Source organism: Heterodontus francisci, chromosome 11 (assembly GCF_036365525.1).
Source record: "Heterodontus francisci isolate sHetFra1 chromosome 11, sHetFra1.hap1, whole genome shotgun sequence".
NCBI classification, from domain to species: Eukaryota; Metazoa; Chordata; class Chondrichthyes; order Heterodontiformes; family Heterodontidae; genus Heterodontus; species Heterodontus francisci.
The window spans coordinates 67,507,519-67,526,230 of record NC_090381.1 but is presented as its reverse complement, the minus strand read 5'-3'; the positions used below and the strand labels follow the sequence as shown (position 1 = coordinate 67,526,230).

Genomic DNA, 18,712 nt, shown 5'->3' with positions numbered 1-18,712 from the left:
AAACTCCGCACAGGCAGTACCCAGAATCAAACCCGGGTACCTGGAGCTGTGAGGCTGCGGTGCTAACCATTGCGCCACTGTGCCGCCCTGTTGGTTGCCTCCGCCCACCCTCCTGCTCCCCCTCTTTCTCCTCCTCCTCAGATGCTCACTGTAAACCTGGTAGCAAGGGGGAGGTGAGGTTGTGCAAGATAAAGCAGATTACGATGAATTGTTGCACACACTGCGCTAGATTTTGTTCTCAGCCCGACGTTGGGCTCCGTGGTGGGTGCGGGAGAGGCGGGAAAGCCAGAGAATCGGAGTGGCAGCGGCCACCGTAGAGTCCTAAGCTGGGGTTGCCGGGCCTGATCTTGTTGGCGGTGGGGAGGCTCTGTGGCGACACCTCCGCCGCTTTGTGATGGGACGCAACTTTAAATATTTAAAATGCCTCTCTGCATAAATTTAAATTTAATTCCCCGTAATCTTACCTTCAGCTCCCAATCTTGAGCACATTGTGCAGCACTCATGCGCCTTCACTTTCACGTGCAGGAGAAGCTGGCACCACTGAGGTGGGGAAGGGTCAAATCTGCATGATTTGTGTGGGGAAGCAGGGGAAAGGGGTGGACTCTGCATTTTAAACTGTTTGCAGAGTTGGCAGCCTTTTAAAAATGGCGTCAGCACCTGCTCCTGCATCAGGTGACGCTGTGAATGCCGTTACCAATGCTGCCCCCGCCATCAATATGTTAAGTGGCTGCCCACCACGTAATCATGGCAGCGTGGTCCCGTGCGGGGTAGCCGCCATTTACTGTACCCACCGCTGGCAACAAAATCCAGCCCACTCTGGCGAGTACTGCAAGGGCCCTCCAGAGGGGTCAAGGCAGCAGAAGTGTTATTTAAGCACCCTAGTGTTGTGCCTGATAACATTCCATGTAGTAGCATGGCTCTAATTATATGCATGCTGGCCATATGTGGTTGGGTTGTGCATCAGAGTTATGCGCCAGTCAGCGGACAGTCCTTGTTGCCCAGTAGCCACCGTCTGCTTTGACAAGGTGGCTCAAATACTGAAGGAACAGTGGACTAGTGCAGAATAAAGGCATCATAACTGCTGCCAGGATACCAGGCATTCACCTGCATGCTGTGCTGAGCATGGGCACACACCAACTGAACATTCAGGAACAGAAACCCTTTGCAGTTGTGGTACATCTTGGCATTTAGATGCAGTGTCTGCAAAGCCACATATGTGTAGTCGATGGCACCTTGCATCATGGGGAAGCCTGTTATCTCGGTGAAGCTACATGCACACTCAGCCTGCTTCTCTCTAGTTAGAGAGAATGCCACATACTCCTCTCGAGGCACATACAGCATCAGTCACCTCGCTTATACAACAGTGGCTGGCAAACTGGGAGATGTTACAAATCGTGCCTGCTCCAGCCAGGAAGGATCCCAACGTGAAGAAATTCATGGCCTTGGCCTCCTTCACAGCCACTGGTAGTGCCACCTTCGCCCTGCTTGGAGGCTGCAAGTCTACTTGGAAGAAGTGGCAGAATTCTGTAAGCACCTCCTTTATAAGACCCTGATATCAGACACACTGTTCCTTAGTGTGAAGTAAGACAAATGTCTCCTGAAGACCCCGGGCAGATATGGCCTCTGGTGAGGGCCCTTCTCCCCCTTGTCCTCTTCCCTATGTGAGCATCTTATTCTCCTCTGTGATGCCTCTGCTTAATCTCTGTTATGCCGTAGGCCAAGATGGATGACAACTATAGCACCCATGAGTGGGAGCAAGTGGTCTGGCAGGTCCCCTTGAAATCAGAACCAAGCCCTTCACCACATGCAACATGTTGACTTCACCAACTTTAAATAGCACCAGAAAACTCACAGCACTTCTACAAACACCAACAAAATAAGCTAAATTAAACAGCAAGTAATCTGAAAGAAGTTGATGATCCCTTTAAATAGCATTAATAAAGGGTAGGGGTCCCTTCTGCTCCTGAACGCAGGTTCAACTGTACGTGTTTAAGAGTGGGCATTAGTTGGAGCAGCAAGGTTGAAATTGGCAGCATTGGCGCCAAATCAATGATACACTTTGATTGACGTCACGTGCTGCCTGTTCTGCATACTTCCAGCTCACATCATGTCCATGTGACTTCAATCTGCATGGGTGACTTCAATCTGCATATTGACTGAATAAACCGAATGAGCACTAATGCTGTGGAGGATGAGTTTCTGGAGTGCATTCGGGATGGTTTTCTAGAGCAGTATGTTGAGGAACCGATTAGAGAAGAGGCTATTTTAGATCTAGTATTATGTGATGACAAAGGGCTAATTAATAATCTTGTTGCAAAAGAACCTTTAGCGATGAGTGACCATAATATGATAGAATTTTACATTATGTTTGAAAGTGAGGTAGTTCAATCTGAAACCAGGGTGCTAAATTTGAACAAAGAAAATTATGAAGGTATGAGGGGCAAATTGGCTGAGGTGGATTGGGAAAATACATTAAAAGGTATGACAGTACCAAGGCAATGGATAGTTTTTAAAGAAATAGTACATAGTTTACAGCAACTATACATTCCTTCAAGGCACAAAAACCCCAAAAGTAAAAGGAGTCAACCGTGGATAACAAAGGAAGTTAAAGATTGTATAAGATTTTTTTAAAAAGGCTTATAAAGTTGCCGGAAATAATAGTAAACTTGAGGATTTTAGGATACAACAAGGGAGGATGAAGAAACTGATAAAGAAAGGGAGAATATGAATGTAAGCTAGCAAAAAATATAAAAACGGACTGCAAAAGCTTCTACAGGTACGTAAAAAGGAAACGTTTGGCTAAGACAAATGTGGGTCCATTACAGGCAGAGTCAGGAGAATTTATAATGGGGAAAAGAGAAATGGCGGAGAAGCTAAATGATTACTTTGCATCTGACTTCACTGAAGAAGCTATGAGAAATTTCCCAGAATTAGAGATCCAAGGGATTATGGGGAATGAGGAATTGAAGGAAATTAGTATTAGTAAGAAGGTTGTATTGGAGAAATGAATGGGGCTGAAGGTTGATAAGTCCCCAGGACCTGATATTCTACATCCCAGAGTGTTGAAAGAGGTAGTGGAGGCATTGGTGATCATCTTCCAAAATTCTATAGATTCTGGAGCGGTTCCTGCAAATTGAAAGGTCGCAAATGTTACCCTACTATTTAAGAAGTGAGGGAGAGAGAAAACAGGGAGCTACAGACCTGTTAGCCTTACCTCAGTCATTGGGAAAATGCTAGAATCTATTCTAAAGGATGTGATAAATGGACACTTGAATAATAATGATCTGATTGGGCATAGTCAACATGGATTTATGAATGGGAAATCATGTTTTGATGAACCTGTTGGAGTTTTTTGAGTACGTTATTAACAGAATTGATAAAGGGGAGTTGGTGGACATGGTATACTTGGATTTTCAGAAGGCTTTTGATAATGTCCCCCACAGGAGGTTGGTTAGCAAAATTAAAGCACATGGGATAGGAGGTAATATACTGGCATGGATTAAGGATTGGTTACAGGCAGAAAGCAGACTGTCGGAAGAAACGAGTCATTCTCGCATTGGCAGGCTGTGACTAGTGGGGTACTACAGTGGTCAGTGCTGGGGCCCCAGCTGTTCACAATATATATCAATGATTTGGATGTGGGGACCAAATGTAGTTTTTCCAAGTTCACAGATGACACAAAACTCGGTGGGAATGTGTGTTGTGAGGAAGATGCAATGTGGCTTCAAGGGGATTTGGACAGGTTTAGTGAGTGGGAAAAAACATGGAAAATTATCCACTTTGGTAGGAGGAATAGATGTGTAGAGTATTTCTTAAATGGTAAGAGATTAGAGAGTGTAGATGTACAAAGGGACCTGGGTGTCCTTGTCAATAAGTCACTGAAAGCTCACATGCAGGTGCAGCAAGCAATTAGAAGTGTTGTGACCGAGGCAGGAGCAATGCACTGTCAATTCAGTCCCATCACTCCACAGGTCACAGTATATTATTAAAGTTTTCCCACCTAACCGGAAAACAGCCAATTAAACACTTTATTAGCCCCCAGAATAAAATACACCAAACCAGGTATCTTTAGAGAACAACAAATTAACTATTTATTAATAAATTCATCTTAATAGGTTAAGATTTAGTTTATGTCTAAAGACCTTATAACTTCTTATTTATCCTAAGCCCCCCATGCACACATACATACATTCAAAAACGAACAATGGTTAAGCAGTTTTATAAATGGTGTTTCTTAGGAATAAAATAAGTAGCTGGGTTGTAAGTCCTGCTAAGTTACATTCCTGGTTGATGAGGTGTCCCAGAGTAGAGTAATCAGATGCCACTTGAAATCTCTAGGCTATTTTGACAAACCACTCTTTAATAAATAGGCATTCAAAGTATTTCAGCGGCACCAGGCGTCACACAGTTCTTTCAACGAGAAGCACAGCAATAGGTCTATCTGGATTTTAAAATTGGCAGTCTTTTGGTAAAAACTTTACTGAGAATTCCAGCAAACACAAATAGGCAAAAGAGAGAGTTATTGCTGTAGCAGACTTCTTAGAGTTTTGAAGCAAAATGTAATTTACTACCTCCAACATTGTAAAATGTTCTTTTCCAGGGGCTTTTTCCTCCTTAGGTGAACACAGTCTGAGCTCAATGTAGATTTTCTGCTGAAACATGGGCCAGAATTTTACACCACCCCAGCAAGCCGGATGGTGGAGGGAAGGTGGCGTAAAATGGAGCGGAGGCTCCAGGAGGCCTTCCCGACCCGCTCCCACCTCTGCCCCACTTTACGTAGGGTGTGAGGGGTGGGGGGGGAACGGGTTGTCCACCCCAGGCCAATCAAGGCCCTTAAGTCGCCAATTAACGGCCACTTAAGGGCCTTCACCTGCCTCCATGGGGACTTTACCCATAACAAGTGGGCATCCTGGAGCCCAGTGAAAGCTGGTGGTCTCTCAGCGCCCTGGGGGTGGACCCGGACAAACGGGCACAGAGTGCCCGGTTGAGGGCTTCCCCCGCATCCCCAACCACCCCCAGGACCCAAGACGCCCTCCCTTTCCCCCAAATGACCACCCTTGCCTCGCCGGGGCCCGACTGATTACCCCCGGCATGGCAACCCAAACTTACCTGCACTCCTGACTCCATGTCCTCAGCTGGGCTGCAGTCCCAGCAGTGGCCACCACTCCTGTGGCGCTGATGGGACTAACAGCTGTCAGCCTGATGATTGGCCAGCAGCTCAATGTGGCGGGACATCCTCCCTCAAGCAGGTGGAAGTCCCACCTTGGAACAATTCAAGCCTGGGGACCCGTAAAATACGGGACGGATCCCCAGGTGGAAGCGGGTTCGCCACCGACTTTTATGTCGGTGTCCAGCTCCCATCCACCCGACGTAAAATCCAGCCCATAGACAGCTTCTTTTTTCAGTGTGTCCAGCACGCTTTGTTCTTCCGGATCATACTGGTGTTTAGCCTGTAGTTAAAGGGATAGACAGGGTAGTTACAGGTAAGATGTTTACCCTGATTGGGGAGTCTAGAACCAGGGGACACAATATTCAAAATAAGGGGGAAGGCACTTAGGATTGAGATTAGGAGAAATTTCCTTACTCAGAGGGTTTTGAATCTTTGAAATTCTCGATCCCAGAGGACTGTGGAAGCTCAATCATTGAGTATGTTTAAAGCAGAGATTGACAGATTTCTAAATACCAATGACATAAAGGGATATGGGGATTGTGTGGGAAAAAGGCATTAAAGTGGATGATCAGCCATGATCTTATTGGATAGCGGAGCAGGCTCGATGGGCTGAATGTTCCTATGTGGGCATTGCTGGCCCTTGTTGTCTTGAGAAAGTGGTGGTCGGCTGCCTTTTTGACTCAATCCAACGGCCTTTTGAAAGAGTAAAATTATTCATCCACCACTGCTTTTCTTGGGAGTCCATTTCACATGGTCACCATTATGGGAGAAACAACAATGTCCAATTTAAAATTATGTCATGTGCTTCAGTGTTCACAGTCCATGTTAAATAACTTGCTTACACTTACATCACCCACTGCCTCTCAGTTCCTGGAGGAAGCCAGACTTGGTAGTAGTTAAAATGGAACAGAGGTTTTACCACTTATTTCCTACCCTGATCTGACAGACTGCAATTTTAAAACGAAGGCGGCAAGAATTCTCGCCAAAGCTGGTGATGTCTGATTCAAATATGTAGATCAGGCATTGAATTTGCTGATAGGTAGGTAGGTCACCAAGATAGGTAGGAGAGTAAGTTGTGAAGATGACATAAGGAGTCTGCGAAGGCATAAAAGATAGGACTGGGCAAAGATTTGGCAGATGGAGTATAATGCGTGACAGTGTGAACTTGTCCACTATGGCCGAAAAAATAGAAAAGCAACATATTATTTAAATGGATAGAGATTGCAGAGCTCTGAGATGCAGGGGGTCCTAGTGCACGAAGCACAAAAGGTTAGTATACAGGTACAGCAAGTGATTAAGAAGGCAAATGCAATGTTGTCATTTATTGCAAGGGAAATGGAATATAAAAGTAAAGATGATTTGCTGCAGTTGTACAGGGCATTGGTGAGACTACATATGGAGTATTGTGTACAGTTTCTGTCTCCTTACTCAAGAAAGGATATAATTGTATTGCAAGCAGTTCAGAGAAGGTTCACTCGACTGATTCCAGGGGTGAGAGGGTTATCTTATGAGGAAAAATTGTACAGATTGGGTCTGTATTCATTGACGTTTAGAAGGATGAGAGGTGATTTTATTGAAACACATAAGATCCTGAGGGGATTTGAAAGGATGGAAGGTCACTGACCTGAAATGTTAACTTTGCTTCTCTCTCCACAGATGCTGCAAGACCTGCTGGAGTATTTTCCAGAACTTTTTGTTTTTATTTCAGATTTCCAGCATCTGCAGTATTTTGCTTTTATTTATTATTGACAGGATGGTTGTTGGAAGGATGTTTCCGTTTGTGGGAGAGACCAAAACTAGGGGGCACAATTTAAAAATAAGGGGGCTCTCATTTAAGACAGAGATGAGGAGAAATGTTTTCTCTCAGAGTGTTGTGAGTCTGTAGAATTCTCTTCCCCAGAGAGCAGTGGAGGCAGGGTTTTGGAATGTTTTTAAGGCAGAGGTAGACAGATTCTTGACAAACTAGGGAGTCAAAGGGTATTGGGGGTAGACAGGAAAGTGGATTTGAGCCCACAAACAGATCAGCCATGATCTTACAGAATGGCGGTGCAGGCTCAAGGGGCTGAATAGCACACTCCTGCTCCTAGTTCGTATGTGCGTACATGTGTATGATTTTAACCTGAGGCTTGAGCAGGGGTGCAATGGTGGCAGGGCCAGAAGAGACCAAAAAGGTAAGTTTTTTTTTCATTTCCTTGTGGGCCTGGAGGAGCAGGGCCCCACAATGAAACCTTGGGCCTTCCCTGCTCTAGGATTCTGCCTATGCATCAATTTGAAAATCCTTTTTCGCATCTACAATACACTTTAAGATGTTTTATTACATCGTATGCTTTATATAGGAGCAAATAGCAAGTGTAGCTTTTATGATCTTTTGCTACCAAAAAGAAACTACTGACCTTAACAATCTGATGTACTTTTCTGATACGTGTAATTTAATTGCAATGTTCTGCTGATTTGAGGCATTTGTGCAAAAACAAGATTGCAAGCTACATATAGGATTGGGTTTTATTCCTGCTGTATTGCTGCAAAACAACTTATGAATGCCATCTTGCAACATACAAAAATATGTCCTTAAACCCATCCTAAATGTGGCTCGCTATTTTGCACGGAAGAGAACAACCATTATTTTTGATGAAATGTAAGCAGTGCATGGCCCTCAGCTCCTAAACTGCCAATGCTGCCACTTTGGAGCAGTATCGATGCAACGTGGTCTTTAATCAAAAGAAAATGCTCATGAAAATTCAATTTTTAAAAATGCCTTAGTGTCATCTTTTTCAATTTTTATCATCAGCCTTTGTTCTACAGTCAGGGAAAAAATCTTTCCTTTAGCTTTTCTTCTCTGTGTGAGACCATCCCATTCCCATCAGACGAATCTAATTCTATACCTCAGATGAGAAAAATTGGCACAATCAAAAGTAAATTAACTGATGAATATCAATGTGGAAAAAGAAAACTGCTCCCTGCCAGAAAAAACAATCCACTTTTTGCACCATGCAACTGTGTGTCAATATTCAACATTCACTCTTCCTCCAATTCTGTTCATAGCAACACAGAATGCAAGTAGCATACTTAAGGTTTAAGTAAAAACTTCAGATCACATCAGAAATGTGTAGTCAATAGTTAATTTCTTTTATGGGTGACATATAATCTCAAATGCATTTTGCTTGTACCTCACTAACAAATTATTCTTTTACAATTTACACTATTGTCTCAATTGCATAATCATTGTATGTCTCACTGTAATGCCAATTAAAAGTGGGCACTGAAACTAATTGCATTAAAGAATGTGAAGCATTTTTATGTTCTGATCAATGAAGAATAACACAATTTCAGACAGTAAAAGAAAGACATTATTTACAACTGAATAATATAGATCGTATATTTAAAAACAATAGATAGCAGAAAGTAATTACATAGCTGTAATACAATCAAAAGGAACAGAAGACGTCATAAACCACAAGAGCATAGCTCAAGGGGTTTAATGAAAGTCATCTAGATTCAATGATTAGATTACAACCATGAGTTCAGTCTCGCTTGCTATTATTATTTGTAATAAATGCGACACATTTTAGCTCTCTGTAATTAAGTTTGTTTCAGGGCTGAAAACTTTGTTTAATGTTGGTAGCTTTTTTCTCTCTCTTTAGGTTGAGATTTTCCTGCTAATGGGTAAAAAACTAATTTTGTTATCTCGTGATGAAAAGACACTTGATAGATCTTTATATGTTGCAGTTAAAGTGTTACTTTTTTAGTCCTTGTGGATTTCTAGTTGACAGATCAGAAAGTGCAATAGGATGTTCAGAAAGAATATAGTTTTCAAGGGGAAGAAATTTGACTTTGGTGGGTGCAGCCCATTTATGACCCCAGGAGGCCTCAACCAGACCCAGGATGGGGCCTCGTTACCATGTTGCCAGTGAGCTATAAATGCCAAACAGTCATCCTGTGTCAGGTCCAGACAGTGTAATATCAGGCAGCCCAGAGGGTAACCTCGTTGGCAGGAAGGTAGGTCAGGGAGCTGGGAGGACCAGGAAAGCACAGAGCAGCGCACATTACTCTTTTTTAGCCTCGAAGAGCACTCCTGCTCCTCCTGGCCCGACCATATAGAGCACGGCTACCCGACCTGAACCCGACTGGGCCCGACGACATGTGTCGGGTTCGGGTCAGGTCGGGTCACTCTTCCGGATCCAACATACGGGCTGGGGTCGGGTCGGGCCAGGTCGGACGGACACAGTGACAGCCAGGACGTCAAGGTGGGAAACGTGCATTTGGACTCTGCACTAGTCTGCAGTGAGCGATTCCATCCAAGGTAGAGCGCAACCTCTTTAATATAATCAATTTTATTCCGGTGGTTGGGTCGGGTCGGGCATGGGAAAAAAGCCAAAGGACTCGGGCCGGGTTGGGCTCGGGTCGGATGCAGTTCTGGCAGGCTCGGGTCCGGTTTCATTTGCAGACCCGAGCAGGCCTTTACTACCATAGATAATTTTTCACTTGCCTTTTCTCTTCCTTGTCACTGCCTGCTACAACTAGGGTACAGATGAACTCTTTGGCCATTTGCACCTGAATTTTGCAACAGGTCCTACAACTGGTGCTTGGCACTTATTTGCATATTTAAGCATCGTTATGCCTGTTTTACATGGGCAAACTGCTCACCCACTTACAGCACCACCTGAATATTGCATCAGGTGGATCTTGGGTGTCAGTGGTGTGGCCTGGTTTTTTTTACTGCCAACTGCCTGTTTTTCAAGGGAAAAGTTGGCAGTTTTGAGTTGAATTTTTCTGCCCATATTTCCTGTATAAAGTACAATGGATATTTGAGATTGACAGTAAGAAAAGCCATGGGATAAGTTACAGTCTTGAAATCACTGTAGGTACTCATCATTATTTATAACATAGAAATAGTTTCAAGTTTAATACTTTTTGGGTCCATTTTTGTGCAAGCTGCTGAGCTGTCTGTTCATTCTACAGCCTAATGCATGGCGAAACCAGATATGTCGTCTAGTTATCACAGGCTTCTCAGCTGCTAAAAGAATATTTTCTGTTTGATATTAAATAGTAGTTATCATCATAGAATGATGCAGCACCGAAGGAAGGCATCCAGCCCATTATGCCTGTGCCAGCTCTTTGAAAGTGCTAGCCAATTAGTCCTATTCCCTTGCTCTATCGACACAGCTCTGCAAAGTTTTCCACTTCAAATATTGTACACTGATACTTTTAAAGTGCTACATCTTTTGTTTCGAGAGGCATACTTAGAAAGATTCAGTGATTGTACTAATATAATTAGTTCTGTTTAAGTGAGCACTTTCCATATGTCTGTGAATTAAAGATAATAAAAATTACAAATTGAGGAATAGATGAAACAATGGGTTAGAATTCACACTCTGAGTTAGGTGAGAAAATATTGTGTTTTTTTCTTTTGGATGAAAGGAAATCACCTTTTTGTTGACAAAATCCTTGCAATCTGCATCAGCACATACCCTTAATTCAAATTAAGGGTATGTATGACCAATATAGCAACTGGAAAAAAAAATTAGATGGCAACCCTCAGATCTGACTACAGGATATGCTATGCTTCTGATGTCAAGCTGCCCTCTAATAGAAATGTGATATGGAGAATGGAGGCCACAGTATTTCCAATCCATGCTCGCTTAAAGCACCTTCCAAGATAATATCAGAGATTTCCCTTTTACACTATACATGACAAAGTCATAAATGTCTTTAGGATTTCATAGCACAAAGCATGTAGAGGAAATCACTTTTTTGGAATTTTATTATTTTGTCAGACTTTTTTTTTACAGAGTGTGTTGTGATCTAGAATGCACTGGCTGAAAGGTGGTAGAAGTAGAATCAATAATAACTTTCAAAAGGGAATTGGATAAATACTTGTAAGGGAAACATTTACAAGGCTATGGGGAAAGAGCAGGGTAGTGAGATTAATTGGATCGCTCAATCAAGGAGCAGCACAGACAAAATAGGAATATTAGGAGAATACGGAGAACATGCTAAAGAGTGGAAAACAGAGCAGGCAGGAATTAGGAGATACTGATGACAGTTGAAAGGCCTCCTTCTGTGCTCTATCATTCAAAGATTCTATGTGGACATAATCCCTAACTACAAGGTACTGGCCATATAATGACCACATTTGCAATCTGTAACAATAAGAAACACAGACCAAGTTATCACTTCCCATTCTGTCCACCAAGACAGTTGTGCCTGGCCACCTGCCCTATCACCCACTTTTCTACACAGATATTGGATAAAACTTATATAAAAATCTGTATGCTCCATGTATTTTAATGATAGTTTAGTTTTGATTCTTGTACCTTTGTTTTCTCTAGTATTCTTTTCTTTCCCAGTATTTCTTATTTTTTTCCTATTGCAGCAGCCTCCTTGTTTTTTGTTTCGCCCCATCCCTCTCATTTTCCATTATCCAATTTCACCCAGTCCTCCCTTCCCTTTCCCTTGCTGTCATTCGTTCATAGTGCTTCCTTTTTTCCTGGTTGTTGCCTTTTTCCCCTGCTGTTGCCCATTTCCCCAGTGTCCTTTATTTTCACTATTGCTACCGAGTTCCACACTGCCCATTTTCTTGTTATTATCCATTCCCCTATAGCTTCCCTATAGTTTTGCCATTTCCTTTTTGTTTTTACCCATTTTCTCTCTTTCCTTCTGTTTTCCCCCAATTCTTCATGGATTCCATCAGGTGGGATGGGAATGGCTACCTCAGGCAAAAATTATGGTTCTATCACAGACTCTCAACTCAGTTACCAGAGTGCACAGTACAAAATGGTTTTGAATTTCACTCAGAAGCTACAAGGGGATGTTACTGAGAAAATGGAAATGTCAAATTTGTATAAGAATAGAGGGACATTTGTTCTTCTGGCAGTGTTATAACTGAATTGGGTGTGCTCAATACTAATACTGGATATTCAAAGTAGAAATGTGTTTTGGTTTTCCAGCATTGACATTCCTCATCTTAACTGAACACAAAAATTAACCAAAATATATGAATTTAAATTGAATCTCAAACTATACCTTATACGCATCACATTCATAGCCAGAAAACAGCTTGTGCTGATGAGTTGTGTTATTTTTATGTAAAGTGTTCATTCAGAAGGCTTACTTAAACTAAAAGTGCTTTGACAGATACTGCAAATATCGTCAGGTCGCTAAGTGAAGCTGCATATGGGGGAACAGGTTTCAACACGTACTAATTCTGACATATTAGGCAGGATTTTCCTAATTGAGAGCAAGTCCCGATGCCAGGGATGAATTTGGGTCGTGCGGCCGCACTGGCAGGTGGTGGGACATCCTCAGAGAGCTGGCCAATAACAGGTGGCAGGCGGCAGAAAGTTTTGGCAACTCAAAGGAAGGCGCCATATTTAAAGAACAGTCATCAGCCTTCCCACAGGCTGCACACATAGGGCTGAATTTAATGGCTGCGGTGTTGGCCCCGAAGGCAGGTCAAAAGCTGGGGGCATCACTGCCGTGGCCATTTCTGGAAGCCTCAATGCAATTCTATGCACTTCAGGTAATTAACTGCCTGGTATCAGGGGTTCTGTTCCTTTCAGGGTGAAGATCCTGCCTCCAAGAGCTGCCAGCCAATCAGAGGGCCTGCACTCTTCAGAATGCATACCACCCACTGAGAATTGGAGCCCTCAAGGCTCAAAGCCTCTCAAACCCCAAGTGCTGCCTACACCTGGGAGAGACCCTTCCATTAAGTGCCCTCTGCTATGGGCTCACACTGTGCAATCCCTCCAACTTTTCAATCCTTTCATTAACTGAATCTTAGCCTGCCTGTTTCACAACGCAGCTGTACTCAATGGCTGCCATTTCCAGCCATCACTCACCTGCCACTGAACTCTTTGAACTGGAGAGCTCCTGCCGCTCCCGTGCTCCCCAGGGAAAATATAAAATCTACTTCAAAATTGCTGTCAATTGGCTGTTTAACAGCCTCATTTGACTGCCCACTGCCAATCCCGCTGCCTGACCACTTCTGGGAAATTTGCCTGGTGGTGGGAAGATGTCGGGGTTCCACTCCAAAACATTCCCCTGCCATTTTGCCAGCCCCAAAGCCCTCCAAGCCCATTTCTACGGGGATAGTAAAATTCCACGATTGTTTATGCTTATTATATTCCTAATTAACTTGCATGAGTACATTTTGAATTGGCAAGATATGATCTTCAAAGGAAGAAAAGAAAGTATTTTTAGAGTACACAATAGTCCCTACCTCCGCCCATTCATATGAGCCAACATTGCCAAATATACTTCCTCCCCAGGAACAAAACATAATGCTGCGGTTTGGCCGCCAACGTCTCTTCTGAGCCTGGGACATCATAGTCTTGATTATTTCTGTAATGATGGCAGTGCTGCTGGTCCAGAGTTCTTCACTGCTGCCATGATGACTACCAACAATAACATATTTATCTGGAAACAAAAATATTTTATGCTGTTCATTGAGTGCTATCAAAGAACTTTTCACTAATCATCTTCATACATGAAGAACAGGAAATAAATTTAATAAATTAGGTATTTAACAACTGAAGCTTATTTTTGATATATATTTGTCTGCACAATTGAACTATGCTGTTATTGGTCTGATGTCACATAGTATGACAAATAGGAATATTTACCACTGTAAACCTCTAACTATGATAACCCTTTAACAGTTCAGGTTTTTTCCCCAACACTTTTGTTTTCATAACATTGGTTCTCCTATGCACCATATCATGAATGAGATAACATGGTAACATAATTACCAGGTACCTTTTATTGTGATATCAGCCACTGGAAATCTCTTTGGATGCCCATCATGTGCCCCTTACTTCTTTGGAAGATGAAAACAGTATATTGTCTGAACAATGTGCTCTGACTGAAATTAATATTCAGCTTAATTTATAGATAAAACACACAGAAACAGTAAAACACAATGCCATTAGGCCCAGTTGCTGGTCGCAAAACAAGAAGGAGAATGGGATTTATGGGTAAAAATTGCCCCTGTTGGATTTCCATCCATTCAGTGCAATTCCCCTACCACCTACCTATACTAGGGGCAATTTACAATGGCCAATTTACCTATCAACCTGCAAGTCTTTGGCTGTGGGAGGAAACTGGAGCACCCGGCGAAAACCCATGCAGTCACAGGGAGAACTTGCAAACTCCACACAGGCAGTACCCAGAATTGAACCTGGGTCGCTGGAGCTGAGAGGCTGTGGTGCTAACCACTGCACCACTGAACCTTGATTCTGCCAATCTGCACCAAAGCTTTCTGGACTTAGGCAAAAGGAGTGTGTTCCAACACAGTGCGTAAACAATTTGGCTAACACAAACCTTTCTAAATTTCATAGTAGCTTGAATTGGAGACTCTTAAATATTCTAACAACTTTCTGAGCATGTCACTCAGTCAACAAATAAAAATCTATTTATTTGAGGTTTTTAAAAAAATGTTGGTTGTCATGTTCTGAAGTTTATACTGGCATCAGATGTGGACAGCCTTTATCCATTATCCTAAATCATGGATTCAGATAGAGAGGGCACATACAGGGACTGCGATTTTCTAGATTACCATGACAGAGTAGTGGTGCATACGGGAACCTGAACTCCAGCCAAACTTCCCCACATACATGGCATTGCCAGTGGCGATAAAAGTCATAACACTTAATATCTCATGCTCATTCCAGTATGTATGAGGTGTTATAATCCCCGTGCAGATCACCAAACCAAAAGAATCAAATCCACCGACCAACCCCAATTTAGAAAAAAAACCACTAACGGACAAGATTTCACTTTTATAAATTTTACTAAAACACTTAAATTAAAACCAACATAAACTAAACAGGAACTAACAGTTAAATCACAGTCAATGTACATCTAGCTTAAAGATTGCACGTTAATTATCAGATGCAACAAAGATAGATCTCACAGCTCCACTGGGGATTACACACAGCAAAGATAGCACTGAACAGTCATAAACTTCTTCAAAACCATTAACTTCTTCAGGTAGATGTCCAACTCCTGTCCTTGAAGACACTGAAATGGAAGTAAAGTCTTTTCACTGACAGTGGGCATTGCAGTCTTCACTTAAATGTTTCGGTCTTGTTGCCTCTCGACTGACCCCAGTCCTGCTCATGGCAGTCTTAGAATCAGAGAATTGTTACAGCACAGAAGGAGGCCATTCAGCCCATTGTGTCTGTGCTGACTCTCTGAAGGAGCAATTCACTTTGTGCTACTCCACCACCTTCTCCCTGTAGCCCTGCATGTTCTTTCTTTTCAGATAATAATCCATCGCACTCTCGAATGCCTCAATTGAACCTGCCTCCACCACAGCTCAGGCAGTGTATTTCAGATCCATAACAACTCACTGCATGTAAAGTTTTTCCTTATGTCACTATTGCTTCTTTTGCAATTACCTTAAATCTGTGCCCTCTTGTTCTCGATCCTTCCACCAATGGGAACAGTTTCTCCCTATCTATTTTGTCCAGACCCCCTCATGATTTTGAATACCTCTATCAAATCTCCTCTTAACCTTCTCTTCCCCAAGGAAAACAGCCCCGACTTTTCCCTGTAGCTCTTTAGATCAACAAAAACAGCTGCGGCAAGTTGTATTTGCCGATGGCCAGCTCCAAAGTCAAGTTTTTTCTCTTTGCAGCCTGTCTTTGTTTTAAAACCAGCAGCTCCCAGCCTGTTTCAGTTCTGCAGTCTTGTAGACTGAGCTTGAATAGCCCTAGTCCACCTTTAGTCATATGACTGTGTGTTCTGTGTTTTTAAGTGGTCCTAACCAGTTTTGTTTTCCCAGAATTCTGACCCTTTTAGTTTTATTTTCCAGTGGACTGTCTCAAAAAAAAGCTTTGAAACCAGAATCAGTGCACCTTACAAAAACATATTCAACAAGTCAGCAGTTCAGTTAACAGTCTGCACATGCAGACTCCATCACAAAGGCCATATAAACAACTTTGTTTATTTGTGTCATACAGGCCCCCACCTGCCAAGAATGAGGCACATTAATTTCGCCACATGGACATTAAATTTCAAATTGTTGCTGGGAAGAAGAGAAGGCCTGTTACAAGGGTTTGCCAGGCCCCTGGCTGGAAAGACATTTTTGCATATTAACAGACAATATTTGTAGACAAAGAACCATTCCCTGACCCACACAATACACAAAGCCAGAAGTGGTTATACCAGTCGGTCATGTGACCACCCTGCTGGCCAACATGGGGAGTTTTAAATTGTAGAGACAGTGTTTTGAACTGGCAAGAAAGCTAAATGCTGCTGGACTGAAGCAGACCTCCTCTCCTCCTGTATGCTCCCATCTCTTTCTCACAAGCCTCTGAATCCACTGAAAACACATGAACCCCAAGAGAGAAAAGTCTCCTTCGGCAAACAAGGTTTAAGAAGAATACTTGGCCCCAACGAAAAGCAAGATCTACCTACAATCAAGGACTCTACAGTGAGTTCAAAGAACCGTAACAACAACTCTTCAGATATTGACTCAAACCTATCTACTTTATTTTTCTTCTGCTCTTTTCTGTCTCTATTTGCATGAGTGTATCGCGTATGCATGCTAGCATGGGGCACAGTGTGTATTCGTAGGCGCTAACTAAATTAAAGTTTAAGTTCAATAAATTTCAACTTTTCTTCTTTAAACCTAAGAAAGCTTGTTTGTGCTGGTGTCTTTGCCTTATAATTGGAAAGCAATGAACAAGGATTCACCAAAGAGGAGCCCTAGACTTCTTTCTCACTGGTCGTAAAAATTTGCTATTCACAAGTCTATTCAGTCTTGTTTCTCAGAGGAGGCATTTAAATCACTTTTCCAATGGACACTAGGCAACATTATGAGAAGTCCCTACACTTTTCATATGGTAGCATTCACTAAAGACAAGGACATTAGTGATGATACTGATGTCATCTTACCAGCTCCTGCACTCAATAGTTATGTCTTAATCGACTACATTAATGTTCATCCCATTTTTGACCATTAGCATAGGTGAATGTTTATTTCCCAAGCAACAATTATGAGATCTTATTGGACAATCTACCATGCCCTTATTATTTAACTCATATAGAAGAGTGACCAAAGATACTGTCCAGTGTCCTAGTTAATGACATTTCTACAACACTCACAAACAACTGCCAAGCACGGGTACAATAGAGTGCTTTGAGTTATAGAATAACTAGTAAACAAGCCATTGGCACCTTGAAACAACACTACGATTGGGTGGGGTGTCCTATTATATAACACTACTAATGTCTCCAGGATCACTGTGATTTGCTACATGCTACATAAATCAATGATCCAAAGAATTAATTAGGGAGCATCTACCAGAAGAGGACAAGCAGCCAGTGCATCCTGTAGACCCAGTAAAAACATATAAGAACTTAGTTGGAACAAAGGGGCTAGTCACACAACAATACACAGTGTGTTGAAACACAGGGCGGCTGAGAAGAAAGGGGCCACAGCACACAGATGGACAAGGAATTGTAGACAGTATAGAAACACATGCTGAAACAAGGGAGATGCTACCAGACAGTGTCCTTGCACAAACCAGACAAATGAGTTGCGAGTAGACAATGGGAGAGTGTAAAGAATCAAGAAGTGCTGACCAGGTTCTCACTGAACCAAATAAGGAATTATCATAATGTCATTATACCAAACCCCTATGAGTATGTAAGAGGGGAGGGTCTTGGAAACAGCATTTGGCCCCCTGACTGAAACTGGGGACAGCACGAGAACCCCGGGAAAGAACACTCGAGAAGGTACCCTGAGTCAAGGACTCAGAGAACAGAAGAGCAGCTGCAAGTCCGAGACTGATCACCTCGTGTCTTGACGGGTAGTATACTGCCCCGAATGTGGGCAGGAAGCAGCTACCGACCTCTGGTAAGTTTGGGGAAGCACGTTCCAGGAAGACTCACAGTAGAAAAGTGAGGGGGGGGGGTGGTGGGAGGAATATGGGGCAGGGGAGGTTTAAACTTTTCTTGTGGGGCCTAGAGGAATACTTCTGGTTTTGTTTATCTGAAACATTCACAAATAGAATCTTTCTTAAAGGCAAATGAGATGAAAAACTGCAAATGAAAATGCAGCTTGATAGTGTAGGAATTGTTCTAAAAGCTAATGACATTTTTAAGTTGTGAATAAAGTAGACACCTCTAGGTTCATAGGGTCCTAATATCCTCCCTATACACTCTCCACTCCACCATCCTCAAGTACATACCTACCCCTATCAACAGGGTGGGGATGTTGGATGCTTGCAGACCTTTGTCTAAGTTGTTACATGGCACTAAGTGAATATTTTCCTTCCTCCTTGCAAGGAAATATGTCATGTCATCATTATCTCCACTTGATGACCCAGCTGAAATCTAGAGCAAGCAATAACAGAATCTGTAGGTGCAAACCTATCAAATTAACAATCATCCAATTGTAGTGCTGTAGTGTTCTGAAACTGCAATTACATTGTGCATTGTATACTCTAGAGGATGTTATAGAACACACATGCTTGCAAAGTGAAAGTTAAACTAAGACAGAATAAAAGGAGAAGCCTTTGTGTTCAGCTGCTGCAG

At 42.6% G+C, this 18,712-nt stretch overlaps 1 protein-coding gene across 5 annotated transcripts in view; it reads right to left on the bottom strand.

Annotated features, from left to right (window-relative positions):
- Positions 1 to 18,712, bottom strand: part of LOC137375294 (inactive N-acetylated-alpha-linked acidic dipeptidase-like protein 2) — a 1,073,632-nt gene that overhangs the window by 280,022 nt on the left and 774,898 nt on the right. For all 5 annotated transcript variants that reach the window (XM_068042232.1, XM_068042235.1, XM_068042233.1 and 2 more), the window contains one exon: positions 13,389 to 13,585. In XM_068042232.1, the coding sequence (XP_067898333.1) occupies positions 13,389 to 13,585 (197 nt within the window). The remainder of the gene's footprint in view (positions 1 to 13,388; positions 13,586 to 18,712) is intronic.